We start from the raw sequence: 17,009 nt of genomic DNA on the forward strand, positions 1-17,009 counted from the left end.
ATATATTATAGCCAGTATTTGCCCTGTGTGGAGTTGGCTATGCTTTGAGACATGTTCCATGATGGATGTATCCGTCATGCGGCATTATGGGGTTAAAGGAATTCTCCGGTGAAAACAAGTTACCACCTATCCACCAGAAGTACAACAACTTATTAATCAGTGGGGGTCTGACAGCCGGGACCTGCACAAGCAGTAGAATAGGTAACTTTTGTCCCTGTGAGAATGAATGGAGCGGTGGTCGACCATGTGAACTGCTGCCACCTTATACTCATAGAGATATAGGTATCCCCCCAAAGACAGAAATTCCTCATTCTGCTGATCGGTGAGGGTCCCAGCAATCAAATACTCACTGATCAATAACTTACCTAGTGATGAGCGAGCGTGCTCGGATAAAGTGAACGCCCACTGAACGTCCTCTCACAACACTTCTGTCATGGCTCACCCATCTCTAATGCCGAGTGCTTGTGCCATTCTAACACTACGTAGCGGAATATAGCACCGCCGCTCATGATCCACCTACATTACAGCGAATAGTCTGGGCTCATCCATGCATTACACACACGACCCAATGACTAAGTCAGTAGCTGCTTTCCCAATGATAAAAGCTGATTACATGGTGAGAAGGGTCCAATCTATGGGGTTTCGGCTCCGTAAATTTGTGAAGACAAAAGGGCCAACAAGAGCTAAGCATCTCTGGGAACTCCTTCAAGATTGTTGGAAGACCATTCCCGGTGAGTACCTCTTGAAGCTCATCAAGAGAATGCCAAGAGTGTGCAAAGCAATCATCAAAGCAAAAGGTGGCTACTTTGAAGAACCTAGAATATAAGACATATTTTCTGTTTCACACTTTTTTGTTAAGTATATAATTCCACATGTGTTAATTCATAGTTTTCATGCCTTCAGTGTGAATTTACAATCATAGTCATGAAAATACAGAAAAATCTTTAAATGAGAAGGTGTGTCCAAACTTTTGGTCTGTACTGTATATGTGTGTGTATATATATATATGTATATATATGTATGTATATATATATATATATATATATATATATATATATATATATATATATATACACTAGCTGAAGAGCCCGGCGTTGCCTGGGCATAGTAAATATCTGTGGTTAGTTATAGCACGTCCCTTCTCTTATTTTCCCATCACGCCTCTCATTTTCCCAATCACATCTTTAATTTTCCCACTCACATCTCTCATTTTCTCCTTCACACCTCTCATTTTCTCCCTCACTCCTCTCATTCCCGCCTAACACTTGTCATTTCGACCTCACATCTGTCATTTTCCGATCACTACACTATTTTCCCTCACTCCTCTCATTTTGCACTCACACATTTTCACCTCACACCTCTCATTTTCACCTCAGTATATACATGTTTGTCATCTCCCTTATATATAGTATACACCTGTATGTCATCTCCTGTATATAGTATATACCTGTATGTCATCTCCCCTGTATATAGTATATACCTGCTGTGTCATCTCCCCTGTATATAGTATATACCTGTATGTCATCTCCTCCTATATATAGTATATACCTGTATGTCATCTCCTCCTATATATAGTATATACCTGTATGTTATCTCCTCCTATATATAGTATATACCTGTATGTCATCTCCTTCTATATATAGTATATACCTGTATGTCATCTCCTCCTGTATATAGTATATACCTGTGTGTCATCTCCCCTGTATATAGTATATATCTGTGTGTCATCTCCTCTTGTATATAGTATATACCTGTATGTCATCTTCTATATATAGCATATACCTGTATGTCATCTCCTCCTGTATATAGTATATACCTGTAGGTAATCTGCTCCTGTATATAGTATATACCTGTGTGTCATCTCCTCCTGTATATAGTATATACCTGTATGTCATCTCCTCCTGTATATAGTATGTACCTGTATGTCATCTCTTCCTTTATATAGTATATACCTGTGTGTCATCTCTCCTGTATATAGTATATATCTGTGTGTCATCTCCCCTGTATATAGTATATACCTGTGTGATCTCCTGTATTAGACCTCGTTAACACGTTATTTGCTCAGTATTTTTACCTCAGTATTTGTAAGATAAATTGGCAGCCTGATAAATCCCCAGCCAACAGGAAGTCCTCCCCCTGGCAGTATATATTAGCTCACACATACACATAATAGACAGGTCATGTGACTGACAGCTGCCGTATTTCCTATATGGTACATTTGTTGCTCTTGTAGTTTGTCTGCTTATTAATCAGATTTTTATTTTTGAAGGCTAATACCAGACTTGTGTGTGTTTTAGGGCGAGTTTCGTTTGTCAAGTTGTGTGTGTTGAGTTGTGTGTGGCGACATGCATGTAGCGACTTTTGTGAGATGAGTTTTGTGTGGCAACATGCGTGTAGCAACTTTTTGTGTGTCGAGTTGCATGTGACAGGTTAGTGTAGCAAGTTGTGTGCAGCAAGTTTTGCGCATGGCGAGTTTTGCGCGTGGTGAGTTTTATGTCTGGTGCCTTTTGAGTATGTGCAAGTTTTGTGTGAGGCAACTTTTGCATGTGTTGCAAATTTTGTGCATGTGGCAACTTTTCCGCATGTGCAAGTTTTGCGTGTGGCGAGTTTTCCATGAGGTGAGTTTTGCACTTGTGGCGAGTTTTGCGTGAGCCTATTTTTTGCATGTGGCAAGTTTTGCGCGTGGTGAGTTTTGAGCGGCGACTTTTGTGTTTCGACTTTTATGTGGCGAGGTTGGTGTATGTGTGGTGAAATGTGTGCTGAGGGTGGTATATGTGTTCAAGCACGTGGTAGTGTGTGGCGCATTTTGTGTGTGTGTTCATATCCCCGTGTGTGATGAGTATCCCATGTCGGGGTCCCACCTTAGCAACTGTACGGTATATACTCTTTGGCGCCATCGCTCTCACTCTTTAAGTCCCCCTTGTTCACATCTGGCAGCTGTCAATTTGCCTCCAACACTTTTCCTTTCACTTTTCCCCATTATGTAGATAGGGGAAAAATAGTTTGGTGAATTGGAAAGCGCGGAGTTAAAATTTCACCTCACAACATAGCCTATGACGCTCTCAGGGTCCAGACGTGTGACTGTGCAAAATTTTGTGGCTGTAGCTGCGACGCTTCCAACACTTTTCCTTTCACTTTTTTCCCCATTATGTAGATAGGGGCAAAATTGTTTGGTGAATTGGAAAGCGCGGGGTTAAAATTTCGCCTCACAACATAGCCTATGACGCTCTCAGGGTCCAGACGTGTGACTGTGCAAAATTTTGTGGCTGTAGCTGCGACGGTGCAGATGCCAATCCCGGACATACACACACACACATACACACACACATACACACACACATACACACACACATACACACACACATACACACACACACATTCAGCTTTATATAGTAGATTTTTTTTTTTTTTTTTAAATTGATTTTCAAAGTTCGGAATAAGTGCGAATTTCGATGTTGCCTGCCTTTACATTTCTCCTCATAACTCAGGCTAGAAAAAAGATAGAGAAACAAAATAAACACCATTCTACTCAGAACTGTACAGACTTTAGACAGATATGTCACAAGAATATCTTAGATAATATTTTACCTACTAGATGGTGGCCCGTTTCTAACGCATCGGGTATTCTAGAATATGCATGTCCACGTAGTATGTTGCCCAGCCACGTAGTATGTTGCCCAGCCACGTAGTATGTTGCCCAGCCACGTAGTATATTGCCCAGCCACGTAGTATATTGCCCAGCCACGTAGTATATTGCCCAGCCACGTAGTATATTGCCCAGCCACGTAGTATATTGCCCAGCCACATAGTATATTGCCCAGCCACATAGTATATTGCCCAGCCACATAGTATATTGCCCAGCCACATAGTATATTGCCCAGCCACATAGTATATTGCCCAGCCACATAGTATATTGCCCAGCCACATAGTATATTGCCCAGCCACATAGTATATTGCCCAGCCACATAGTATATTGCCCAGCCACATAGTATATTGCCCAGCCACATAGTATATTGCCCAGCCACATAGTATATTGCCCAGCCACATAGTATATTGCCCAGCCACATAGTATATTGCCCAGCCACATAGTATATTGCCCAGCCACATAGTATATTGCCCAGCCACATAGTATATTGCCCAGCCACATAGTATATTGCCCAGCCACATAGTATATTGCCCAGCCACATAGTATATTGCCCAGCCACATAGTATATTGCCCAGCCACATAGTATATTGCCCAGCCACATAGTATATTGCCCAGCCACATAGTATATTGCTCAGCCACATAGTATATTGCCCAGCCACATAGTATATTGCCCAGCCACATAGTATATTGCCCAGCCACATAGTATATTGCCCAGCCACATAGTATATTGCCCAGCCACATAGTATATTGCCCAGCCACATAGTATATTGCCCAGCCACATAGTATATTGCCCAGCCACATAGTATATTGCCCAGCCACATAGTATATTGCCCAGCCACATAGTATATTGCCCAGCCACATAGTATATTGCCCAGCCACATAGTATATTGCCCAGCCACATAGTATATTGCCCAGCCACATAGTATATTGCCCAGCCACATAGTATATTGCCCAGCCACATAGTATATTGCCCAGCCACATAGTATATTGCCCAGCCACATAGTATATTGCCCAGCCACATAGTATATTGCCCAGCCACATAGTATATTGCCCAGCCACATAGTATATTGCCCAGCCACATAGTATATTGCCCAGCCACATAGTATATTGCCCAGCCACATAGTATATTGCCCAGCCACATAGTATATTGCCCAGCCACATAGTATATTGCCCAGCCACATAGTATATTGCCCAGCCACATAGTATATTGCCCAGCCACATAGTATATTGCCCAGCCACATAGTATATTGCCCAGCCACATAGTATATTGCCCAGCCACATAGTATATTGCCCAGCCACATAGTATATTGCCCAGCCACATAGTATATTGCCCAGCCACATAGTATATTGCCCAGCCACATAGTATATTGCCCAGCCACATAGTATATTGCCCAGCCACATAGTATATTGCCCAGCCACATAGTATATTGCCCAGCCACATAGTATATTGCCCAGCCACATAGTATATTGCCCAGCCACATAGTATATTGCCCAGCCACATAGTATATTGCCCAGCCACATAGTATATTGCCCAGCCACATAGTATATTGCCCAGCCACATAGTATATTGCCCAGCCACATAGTATATTGCCCAGCCACATAGTATATTGCCCAGCCACATAGTATATTGCCCAGCCACATAGTATATTGCCCAGCCACATAGTATATTGCCCAGCCACATAGTATATTGCCCAGCCACATAGTATATTGCCCAGCCACATAGTATATTGCCCAGCCACATAGTATATTGCCCAGCCACATAGTATATTGCCCAGCCACATAGTATATTGCCCAGCCACATAGTATATTGCCCAGCCACATAGTATATTGCCCAGCCACATAGTATATTGCCCAGCCACATAGTATATTGCCCAGCCACATAGTATATTGCCCAGCCACATAGTATATTGCCCAGCCACATAGTATATTGCCCAGCCACATAGTATATTGCCCAGCCACATAGTATATTGCCCAGCCACATAGTAAATTGCCCAGCCACATAGTATATTGCCCAGCCACATAGTATATTGCCCAGCCACATAGTATATTGCCCAGCCACATAGTATATTGCCCAGCCACATAGTATATTGCCCAGCCACATAGTATATTGCCCAGCCACATAGTATATTGCCCAGCCACATAGTATATTGCCCAGCCACATAGTATATTGCCCAGCCACATAGTATATTGCCCAGCCACATAGTATATTGCCCAGCCACATAGTATATTGCCCAGCCACATAGTATATTGCCCAGCCACATAGTATATTGCCCAGCCACATAGTATATTGCCCAGCCACATAGTATATTGCCCAGCCACATAGTATATTGCCCAGCCACATAGTATATTGCCCAGCCACATAGTATATTGCCCAGCCACATAGTATATTGCCCAGCCACATAGTATATTGCCCAGCCACATAGTATATTGCCCAGCCACATAGTATATTGCCCAGCCACATAGTATATTGCCCAGCCACATAGTATATTGCCCAGCCACATAGTATATTGCCCAGCCACATAGTATATTGCCCAGCCACATAGTATATTGCCCAGCCACATAGTATATTGCCCAGCCACATAGTATATTGCCCAGCCACATAGTATATTGCCCAGCCACATAGTATATTGCCCAGCCACATAGTATATTGCCCAGCCACATAGTATATTGCCCAGCCACATAGTATATTGCCCAGCCACATAGTATATTGCCCAGCCACATAGTATATTGCCCAGCCACATAGTATATTGCCCAGCCACATAGTATATTGCCCAGCCACATAGTATATTGCCCAGCCACATAGTATATTGCCCAGCCACATAGTATATTGCCCAGCCACATAGTATATTGCCCAGCCACATAGTATATTGCCCAGCCACATAGTATATTGCCCAGCCACATAGTATATTGCCCAGCCACATAGTATATTGCCCAGCCACATAGTATATTGCCCAGCCACATAGTATATTGCCCAGCCACATAGTATATTGCCCAGCCACATAGTATATTGCCCAGCCACATAGTATATTGCCCAGCCACATAGTATATTGCCCAGCCACATAGTATATTGCCCAGCCACATAGTATATTGCCCAGCCACATAGTATATTGCCCAGCCACATAGTATATTGCCCAGCCACATAGTATATTGCCCAGCCACATAGTATATTGCCCAGCCACATAGTATATTGCCCAGCCACATAGTATATTGCCCAGCCACATAGTATATTGCCCAGCCACATAGTATATTGCCCAGCCACATAGTATATTGCCCAGCCACATAGTATATTGCCCAGCCACATAGTATATTGCCCAGCCACATAGTATATTGCCCAGCCACATAGTATATTGCCCAGCCTGGGACGGGACTGGAAGCTGCCGCTTGCAATTGAGCGGTCCCGGGAGCGTGGCGAGAAGCGAGAAAGGCGGCGGAGGGTGAGTATAGCAGGTTTTTTGTTTTTTTTTATTATTTTTAACATGACCTATTTTTACTATTGATGCTGCATAGGCAGCATCAATAGTAAATAGTTGGGGACACACAGGGTTAATAGCAGCTGGAACGGAGTGCGTTACACCGCGGGCCGTTACCGCTGCCATTAACCCTGTTTGAGCGGTGAGTGGAGGGGATTACGGAGCGGGCGCCGGGCAGTGAGTACAGGGGAGTAGGGGAGGGACTAATCGGATTGTGGCCATCGCTGATTGGTCGCGGCAGCCATGACAGGCAGCTGCCGAGACCAATCAGCGAACGAATAACCGTGACAGAAGGACAGACAGACAGACGGAAGTACCCCTTAGACAATTATGTATATAGATGCGAACGCAAATGAAAAATTTTAAATGCATTTTGGAAAAAAACATTTAATTTCAAAATTTCAAAAACTGCACATGTGCCTGCTATGCTCTTAGCCACATCTATACCAAAATACAAGTTGGGATCGTGATGGGATCATATTTTAAAAAATAAAACTATTATAGTGTAAATTCGAAAATCTTGAATTCAGATCTGTTCAGCCTGTGGTGTAAAAGTGTGGGGTCTATATTTACCAAATAATCCATGATTTTTAGAGATTACTGTATTATTTTATTATGTTACAGAGTCTAAGGCCTCTTTCACTCTTGCGTCGTTTGCTGTCCGTCGCAATGTGTCGTTTTGGGGAAAAAACGCATCCTGCAAATGTACCCACAGGATGCGTTTTTTCCCACAGACTTGTATTGCCAACGGATCACGACGTATGGCCATACGTCGCATCCGTCGTGCACTGGGTGCGTCGTGTTTTGGCGGACCGTCCTCACGAAAAGACATTCAAGGGAATGTTTTTTCGTACGTCGGGTCCGTCTTTTCCTACAGCACATGCGCGGCTGGAACTCCAACCCCTCCTCCCCGGCACTTAGAATGGGCAGCGGATGCGTTGAAAAACTGCATCCGCTGCCCACGTTGTGTCGAATTTTCACAACGTACGTTGTGACAGCCGCGTACCGACGCATGGGTGAAAGAAGCCTAAGAAGCAGGAGAGGACAAAGGAGAAAGCTTTGTTAGGGCTGAGAATGAGCAGGGGTAGACAGTGAATGCAGAGCAGATGACCGGCCGGCGCTCGAGCCTCCAGAGGCCATATTCACACCAAATCTGAACACTCAGGCAACTGTTCAAATGGAGGGAGAAAAATATTCTTAACATCCAGTTCATGTATTGTACAAACCAGGACTACGAAGAGGAGGAGGAGAGTTTGTGAAAACCTCGGTTACAGGAAGCAGAACCCATCACAGGGACTCCGCAATACCGCACCGTCATCCCATGTAGTGACAGAAATAAAAACAAGGGTTTCTTCATTCAGCAAAGACAGCGAAGTCCATGAGGTGGTAGAAGGTGGCACAAGATTGGCAATGGATGACAACTGGTTATGTGACCTGTGAATATGATTGGCGCTGGTGGCGGCTACTGGACTCTCCAAAGATTGTGAAAATGAAGAAGTACAAGTGACTTGTCTGCACCTTCTGGTCCAGCGCCGTCCTTTGTGTATCCAAGAAAACCAGACATTGTAAAAGTTACAAAAATCAGATATTAACTCAGGTGGAGCCGAACACCATGACAGCCGTACATACTGACACAAAAGGAAATGGCCATTGTTAGTAAGCGCTTATGGACAAGATGACATTTCACCCACTAGAAGGAACACATCTATATACATAATTGTCTAAGGGTCACTTCCATCTGTCTGTCCTTCTGTCACGGTTAATTCATTCGCTAATTGGTCTCAGCAGCTGCCTGTCATGGCTGCTGCGACCAATCAGCGACGGCCACAGTCCGATTAGTCCCTCCCCTACTCCCCTGCACTCACTGCCCGGCGCCCGCTCCGTAATCCCCTCCAGTCACCGCTTACACAGGGTTAATGGCAGCGGTAACGGCCCGCGGTGTAACGCACTCCGTTCCCGCTGCTATTAACCCTGTGTGTCCCCAACTATTTACTATTGATGCTGCCTATGCAGCATCAATAGTAAAAATATGTCATGTTAAAAATAATTAAAAAACAAACAAACTGCTATACTCACCCTCCGCTGCCTTTGCAGCTCCTCGCCACGCTCCCGGGACCGCTCCATTGCAAGCGGCAGCTCCCGGTTCCAGGGCTGGTGTGCGACAAGGACCTGCCGTGACGTCACGGTCATGTGACCGCGACGTCATCATAGGTCCTGCTCACACCAGCCCTGGGACCGGAAGCTGCCGCTTGCAATGGAGCGGTCCCGGGAGCGTGGCGAGGAGCAGCAAAGGCAGCGGATGGTGAGTATAGCAGGACTTCCAACAGGCCTTCGGAAGGTGAGCATATGTTTATTTTTTTTTAAGTCTCTATACTACGTGGCTCTGTGCTGGGCAATATACTATATGGCTGGGCAATATACTACGTGGCTCTGTGCTGGGCAATATACTACGTGCCTGGGCAATATACTACGTGGCTCTGCTGTATACTATGTGGCTGGGCAATATACCGTACTACGTGGCTGGGCAACATACTACGTGGCTGGGCAACATACTACGTGGCTGGGCAACATACTACGTGGCTGGGCAACATACTACGTGGCTGGGCAACATACTACGTGGCTGGGCAACATACTACGTGGCTGGGCAACATACTACGTGGCTGGGCAACATACTACGTGGCTGGGCAACATACTACGTGGCTGGGCAACATACTACGTGGCTGGGCAACATACTACGTGGCTGGGCAACATACTACGTGGCTGGGCAACATACTACGTGGCTGGGCAACATACTACGTGGCTGGGCAACATACTACGTGGCTGGGCAACATACTACGTGGCTGGGCAACATACTACGTGGCTGGGCAACATACTACGTGGCTGGGCAACATACTACGTGGCTGGGCAACATACTACGTGGCTGGGCAACATACTACGTGGCTGGGCAACATACTACGTGGCTGGGCAACATACTACGTGGCTGGGCAATATACTACGTGGGCTGGGCAATATACTACGTGGCTGGGCAATATACTACGTGACTGGGCAATATACTACGTGACTGGGCAATATACTACGTGACTGGGCAATATACTACGTGACTGGGCAATATACTACGTGACTGGGCAATATACTACGTGACTGGGCAATATACTACGTGACTGGGCAATATACTACGTGACTGGGCAATATACTACGTGACTGGGCAATATACTACGTGACTGGGCAATATACTACGTGACTGGGCAATATACTACGTGACTGGGCAATATACTACGTGACTGGGCAATATACTACGTGACTGGGCAATATACTACGTGACTGGGCAATATACTACATCACTGGGCAATATACTACGTGGACATGCATATTCTAGAATACACGATGCGTTAGAATCGGGCCACCATCTAGTTGATGATAAAAGGCCAGTGTAAAAACCTACTATTAATTGTTTGATTACCGTATATATTCGAGTATGAGCCGAGAATTTCAGCCCATTTTTTAGGCTGAAATTGCCCCTCTCGGCTTATACTCAAGTCATTCCCAAGGGTCGGCAGGGGAGGGGGAGCGACAGCTGTCTAATAATACTCACCTGCTCCTGGCACGGTGCAGTCCCTGGTTCTCTGGGCACTGACAGCTTCTTCCTGTACTGAGCGGTCACATGGTACCGCTAATTATAGTAATGAATATGGACCTGGCTCCACCCCTATGGGAGTGGAGCCGCATATTCATTACTGTAATGAGAGGTACCATGTGACTGCTCTACACAGGAAGAAGCTGCCGGAGAACAAGGGACTGCACCGCCCCAGGAGCAGGTGAATATAACGCAGTGCGCGATATTCACCTGTTCCCCGTTCCACCGACAGCCGCAGCTACGTCTTCCCCGTCCTCTGCAGTGACGCTCAGGTCAGAGGACGTGGAAGACACAGCGGCACCAGAACGAGGACCGGTGAGAATTGCAAGTGCCAGGGGCCTGAGAGGTGAGTATGTCATCTTTTTTTAATAGCAGCAACAGCATATGGGGCAAATATCTGTATGGAGCATCTTATGGGGCCATGTGCAGCGTTATATGGGGGCAAATATCTGTATGGGGCATCTTATGGGGCCATGTGCAGCATTATATGGGGCAAATATCTCTATGGAGCATCTTATGGGGCCATAATCAGCATTTGTGGAGCATTATACGGGGCAAATGTCTGTATGGAGCATCATATGGGGCCATAATCAACATTTGTGCAGCATTATATGGGGCATATTTTAATATGGAACATCTTATGGGGCCCATCATAAACTGTATGGAGCATTATATGGGGCTCCTGATTCAATATGGATATTCAAAAACACAAACTACTGATGTCTCAATTAATTTTACTTTTATTGGTATCTATTTTTATTTTTGACATTTATCGGTACCTGCTGCATTTTCCACCCTAGGCTTATACTTGAGTCATTAAGTTTTCCCAGTTTTTTGTGGCAAAATTAGGGGGGTCGGCTTATACTCGAGAATATACGGTAGTTCATATTTTATAGAACGAGGATTTAACTACTGTACTATTCTTAAACACTTCATAAATGACATGTTTAGTGATATAATAGAAAAAATAGTTAATGTATAAATAGGTGGAAAAAATATTGGTTCTTTTAATCTTGTTTTTAACATAATTAGGATGAGACTGTATTTGGAAAAATTGCACTTGAGGATATGATCACCTTTTTTCTTTTGGCTTGTTCAATGCATTCAGGTTGAAAATGCTGAGAAAGTTGTGTTATGATGATTAAGATGTATTTATTCTGGCACTTCAGTATTTGTTTTTTGTGTTTCTTTATTATTGAATTCAACATTTATATGCAAGAAGTTGTAATTTGAAAAGAAAAAGGGAAGAAACTCACACAAACATAAAATCAGATGATTCAAGGCTTAAAAAAAATATATAAATTTGATAGATCCCAAGTTGAATCCCTGTACAAATATAACCAAGAACATAACATAGTAACATAGTAACATAGTTAGTAAGGCCGAAAAAAGACATTTGTCCATCCAGTTCAGCCTATATTCCATCATAATAAATCCCCAGATCTACGTCCTTCTACAGAACCTAATAATTGTATGATACAATATTGTTCTGCTGGGTGTACTGTGTGTTTGCTGTGATACCTTTGTGTCCAGAAGAGGCTGTTTTTTAGTATTTATTTGATTTATGTGATTTATTTGGTAAATCAAAAGATCGTGACCCCGCAAGATCAGACGCTCTATGTGCGGTCAGACATACTGGGAAGAGGCACTACAGGCAGTCTGGTGTCTAGTAAAGGGGATGGCAGAGAGCGGCACAAATTTATCAATTGACAAATGTAATAAAACAGTAATTGTATTAAATGGATTGTTTCACTAGAAGTTGTGCCCCTAGAACAGCCCCCTGCAAGATGGATCAGCCCACACTAGTGCCCATTCATCCACGGGCACGAGCACCATGTATCGTGCGCATACACAGGGCAGGAAACATTACTGCTGTGCCAGCTCTACCAGCTGGCTATATACTGTGATGGTAATGCATCCATCCATCTAATAACCTGCTGCTGGGTACTATATGTGCAGCGCACACTACAAGTCTCAGCATGCAGGCATTCCACACACGGGTCCATAGTGTCCAGCCCCGCGGCCTCCCCGGCACATACCGCGCATAACCCCGGTGCTCTACCTGATACCGCAACAACTCCCCAACATCCATGGCCGAACCTAGACCTCAGCGGCTCCCGGGGGGATGACGTAACAAGAAGGGGCGGAGCCTCCCCACAATGCAGCGCTCATGCCAGGAAGCAGCAGTGCACACGTGGGTTGGTCACTGAGAAGTGAGGAAGGGCAGAAGCTGCAGAACAATGTGTATAGCTGAGAGGCGGCGCACAAGGGAGCTGTGTGTGGGAGAGGCTGCGGAACAGTGTGTTTATGTGTGGAGTGAGGAGCTGCGGGACAGGGCTGTGTATAGATGTGAGGAGCTGCGGGACTGGGCTGTGTATAGATGTGAGGAGCTGCGGGACTGGGCCGTGTATAGATGTGAGGAGCTGCGGGACTGGGCTGTGTATAGATGTGAGGAGCTGCGGGACTGGGCTGTGTATAGATGTGAGGAGCTGCGGGACTGGGCTGTGTATAGATGTGAGGAGCTGCGGGACTGAGCTGTGTATAGATGTGAGGAGCTGCGGGACTGGGCTGTGTATAGATGTGAGGAGCTGCGGGACTGAGCTGTGTATAGATGTGAGGAGCTGCGGGTCTGAGCTGTGTATAGATGTGAGGAGCTGCGGGACTGGGCCGTGTATAGATGTGAGGAGCTGCGGGACTGGGCTGTGTATAGATGTGAGGAGCTGCGGGACTGGGCTGTGTATAGATGTGAGGAGCTGCGGGACTGAGCTGTGTATAGATGTGAGGAGCTGCGGGACTGGGCTGTGTATAGATGTGAGGAGCTGCGGGACTGGGCTGTGTATAGATGTGAGGAGCTGCGGGACTGGGCCGTGTATAGATGTGAGGAGCTGCGGGACTGAGCTGTGTATAGATGTGAGGAGCTGCGGGACTGAGCTGTGTATAGATGTGAGGAGCTGCGGGACTGGGCCGTGTATAGATGTGAGGAGCTGCGGGACTGGGCCGTGTATAGATGTGAGGAGCTGCGGGACTGAGCTGTGTATAGATGTGAGGAGCTGCGGGACTGAGCTGTGTATAGATGTGAGGAGCTGCGGGACTGGGCCGTGTATAGATGTGAGGGACTGAGCTGTGTATAGATGTGAGGAGCTGCGGGACAGGGCTGTGTATAGATGTGAGGAGCTGCGGGACTGGGCCGTGTATAGATGTGAGGGACTGAGCTGTGTATAGATGTGAGGAGCTGCGGGACTGAGCTGTGTATAGATGTGAGGAGCTGCGGGACTGGGCTGTGTATAGATGTGAGGAGCTGCGGGACTGGGCCGTGTATAGATGTGAGGAGCTGCGGGACTGGGCTGTGTATAGATGTGAGGAGCTGCGGGACTGGGCCGTGTATAGATGTGAGGAGCTGCGGGACTGGGCCGTGTATAGATGTGAGGAGCTGCGGGACTGGGCCGTGTATAGATGTGAGGAGCTGCGGGACTGGGCCGTGTATAGATGTGAGGAGCTGCGGGACTGAGCTGTGTATAGATGTGAGGAGCTGCGGGACTGAGCTGTGTATAGATGTGAGGAGCTGCGGACTGGGCTGTGTATAGATGTGAGGAGCTGCGGGACTGGGCTGTGTATAGATGTGAGGAGCTGCGGGACTGGGCCGTGTATAGATGTGAGGAGCTGCGGGACTGAGCTGTGTATAGATGTGAGGAGCTGCGGGACTGAGCTGTGTATAGATGTGAGGAGCTGCGGGACTGGGCCGTGTATAGATGTGAGGAGCTGCGGGACTGGGCCGTGTATAGATGTGAGGAGCTGCGGGACTGAGCTGTGTATAGATGTGAGAAGCTGAGGGACTGGGCCGTGTATAGATGTGAGGGACTGAGCTGTGTATAGATGTGAGGAGCTGCGGGACTGAGCTGTGTATAGATGTGAGGAGCTGCGGGACTGGGCTGTGTATAGATGTGAGGAGCTGCGGGACTGGGCCGTGTATAGATGTGAGGAGCTGCGGGACTGGGCTGTGTATAGATGTGAGGAGCTGAGGGACTGGGCTGTGTATAGATGTGAGGAGCTGCGGGACTGAGCTGTGTATAGATGTGAGGAGCTGCGGGACTGGGCTGTGTATAGATGTGAGGAGCTGAGGGACTGGGCTGTGTATAGATGTGAGGAGCTGAGGGACTGGGCTGTGTATAGATGTGAGGAGCTGCGGGACTGGGCTGTGTATAGATGTGAGGAGCTGCGGGACTGATCTGTGTATAGATGTGAGGAGCTGCGGGACTGGGCTGTGTATAGATGTGAGGAGCTGTGGGACTGGGCTGTGTATAGATGTGAGGAGCTGTGGGACTGGGCTGTGTATAGATGTGAGGAGCTGTGGGACTGGGCTGTGTATAGATGTGAGGAGCTGTGGGACTGGGCTGTGTATAGATGTGAGGAGCTGCGGGACTGAGCTGTGTATAGATGTGAGGAGCTGTGGGACTGGGCTGTGTATAGATGTGAGGAGCTGCGGGACTGGGCTCTTTATATGGAATCAGCAAACTAGTCTAGGAAAATCTGCACTCCAGGAGGCAAATAGCGTTCCGTCCCTCCCGAGTCTCTCCATATGGCAAAGTAGTACTGCACAGCCACATATGTGGTATTTCAACATTCAGCAAAAATTGTGGGACACATTCTGGTGCCATTTTTACCCATTTCCCAGTGTGAAAATGTAAAACTTGGGGCTAACACACAATCTTGTTGGTAAAAATGTTAATTACCGTATATACTCGAGTATAAGCCGAGATTTTCAGCCCAAATTTTTGGGCTGAAAGTGCCCCTCTCGGCTTATACTCGAGTCAATGTGGGTGGCAGGGTCGGCGGGTGAGGGCGCTAAGGTATACTTACCTAGTCCCAGCGATCCTCGCGCTGTCCCTGCCTTCCTCCCCGTCTTCTGTGCTGCAGCTTCTTCCTCTCTTCAGCAGTCACGTGGGACCGCTCATTAGAGATATGAATAAGCGGCTCCACCTCCCATAGGGGCGGAGCCGCCTATTCATTCCTCTAATCGGCGGTGTCGGTGACCGCTGACAGGAAGAGCTGCGGCACCGAAGACCAGGCAGAGGGACAGCGCGAGGATCGCCAGGACTAGGTGAGTATGTCATATTCACCTGTCCTCATTCCAGCCGCCGGGCGTCGCTCCATCTTCCCGGCCGGCGCCTCCATCTTCCCGACGTCTGCGCTCTGACTGTTCAGGCAGAGGGCGCGATGACGCATATAGTGTGCGCGGCGCCCTCTGCCTGATCAGTCAGAGCAGAGACGCCGGGAAGATGGAGGCGCCGGAACGAGACGCCGGGAGCTGCAATCAAGGGAGGTGAGTATGTTTTTTTTTTTTTTATTGCAGCAGCGGCGGCGGCAGAGATTTCTATGGGGCACAATGAACGGTGCAGGGAGCAGAGCTGTGTATATATGTAGGACATGCAGGGAGCAGAGCTGTGTATATATGTGGGACATGCAGGGAGCAGAGCTGTGTATATATGTGGGAGATGCAGGCGGCAGAGCTGTGTATATATGTGGGACATGCAGGGAGCAGAGCTGTGTATATATGTGGGACATGCAGGGAGCAGAGCTGTGTATATATGTGGGACATGCAGGGAGCAGAGCTGTGTATATATGTGGGACATGCAGGGAGCAGAGCTGTGTATATATGTGGGACATGCAGGGAGCAGAGCTGTGTATATATGTGGGACATGCAGGGAGCAGAGCTGTGTATATATGTGGGACATGCAGGGAGCAGAGCTGTGTATATATGTGGGACATGCAGGCGGCAGAGCTGTGTATATATGTGGGACATGCAGGGAGCAGAGCTGTGTATATATGTGGGACATGCAGGCGGCAGAGCTGTGTATATATGTGGGACATGCAGGGAGCAGAGCTGTGTATATATGTGGGACATGCAGGGAGCAGAGCTGTGTATATACGAGGGACATGCAGGCGGCAGAGCTGTGTATATATGTGAGACATGCAGGCGGCAGAGCTGTGTATATATGTGGGACATGCAGGCGGCAGAGCTGTGTATATATGTGGGACATGCAGGGAGCAGAGCTGTGTATATATGTGGGACATGCAGGGAGCAGAGCTGTGTATATATGAGGGACATGCAGGCGGCAGAGCTGTGTATATATGTGAGACATGCAGGCGGCAGAGCTGTGTATATATGTGGGACATGCAGGGAGCATATGGCACCGTATATGGCACAGCAATGGGGCACAATGAACGGTGCAGAGCACCGTATATGGCACAGCAATGGGGC

The 17,009-nt window shown here is 47.1% G+C and overlaps 1 protein-coding gene across 1 annotated transcript in view; it reads right to left on the minus strand.

The window, feature by feature from the left end:
* Positions 1-12,899, minus strand: part of CTNNBL1 (catenin beta like 1) — a 48,392-nt gene extending 35,493 nt beyond the window's left edge. The window contains exon 1 of the mRNA XM_069752281.1: positions 12,813-12,899. Within this exon, the coding sequence (XP_069608382.1) occupies positions 12,813-12,842 (30 nt within the window). The 5' untranslated portion in view covers positions 12,843-12,899. The remainder of the gene's footprint in view (positions 1-12,812) is intronic.
* Positions 12,900-17,009: the final 4,110 nt, after the last annotated feature.

Source organism: Ranitomeya imitator, chromosome 2 (assembly GCF_032444005.1).
Source record: "Ranitomeya imitator isolate aRanImi1 chromosome 2, aRanImi1.pri, whole genome shotgun sequence".
Classification (NCBI taxonomy): Eukaryota; Metazoa; Chordata; class Amphibia; order Anura; family Dendrobatidae; genus Ranitomeya; species Ranitomeya imitator.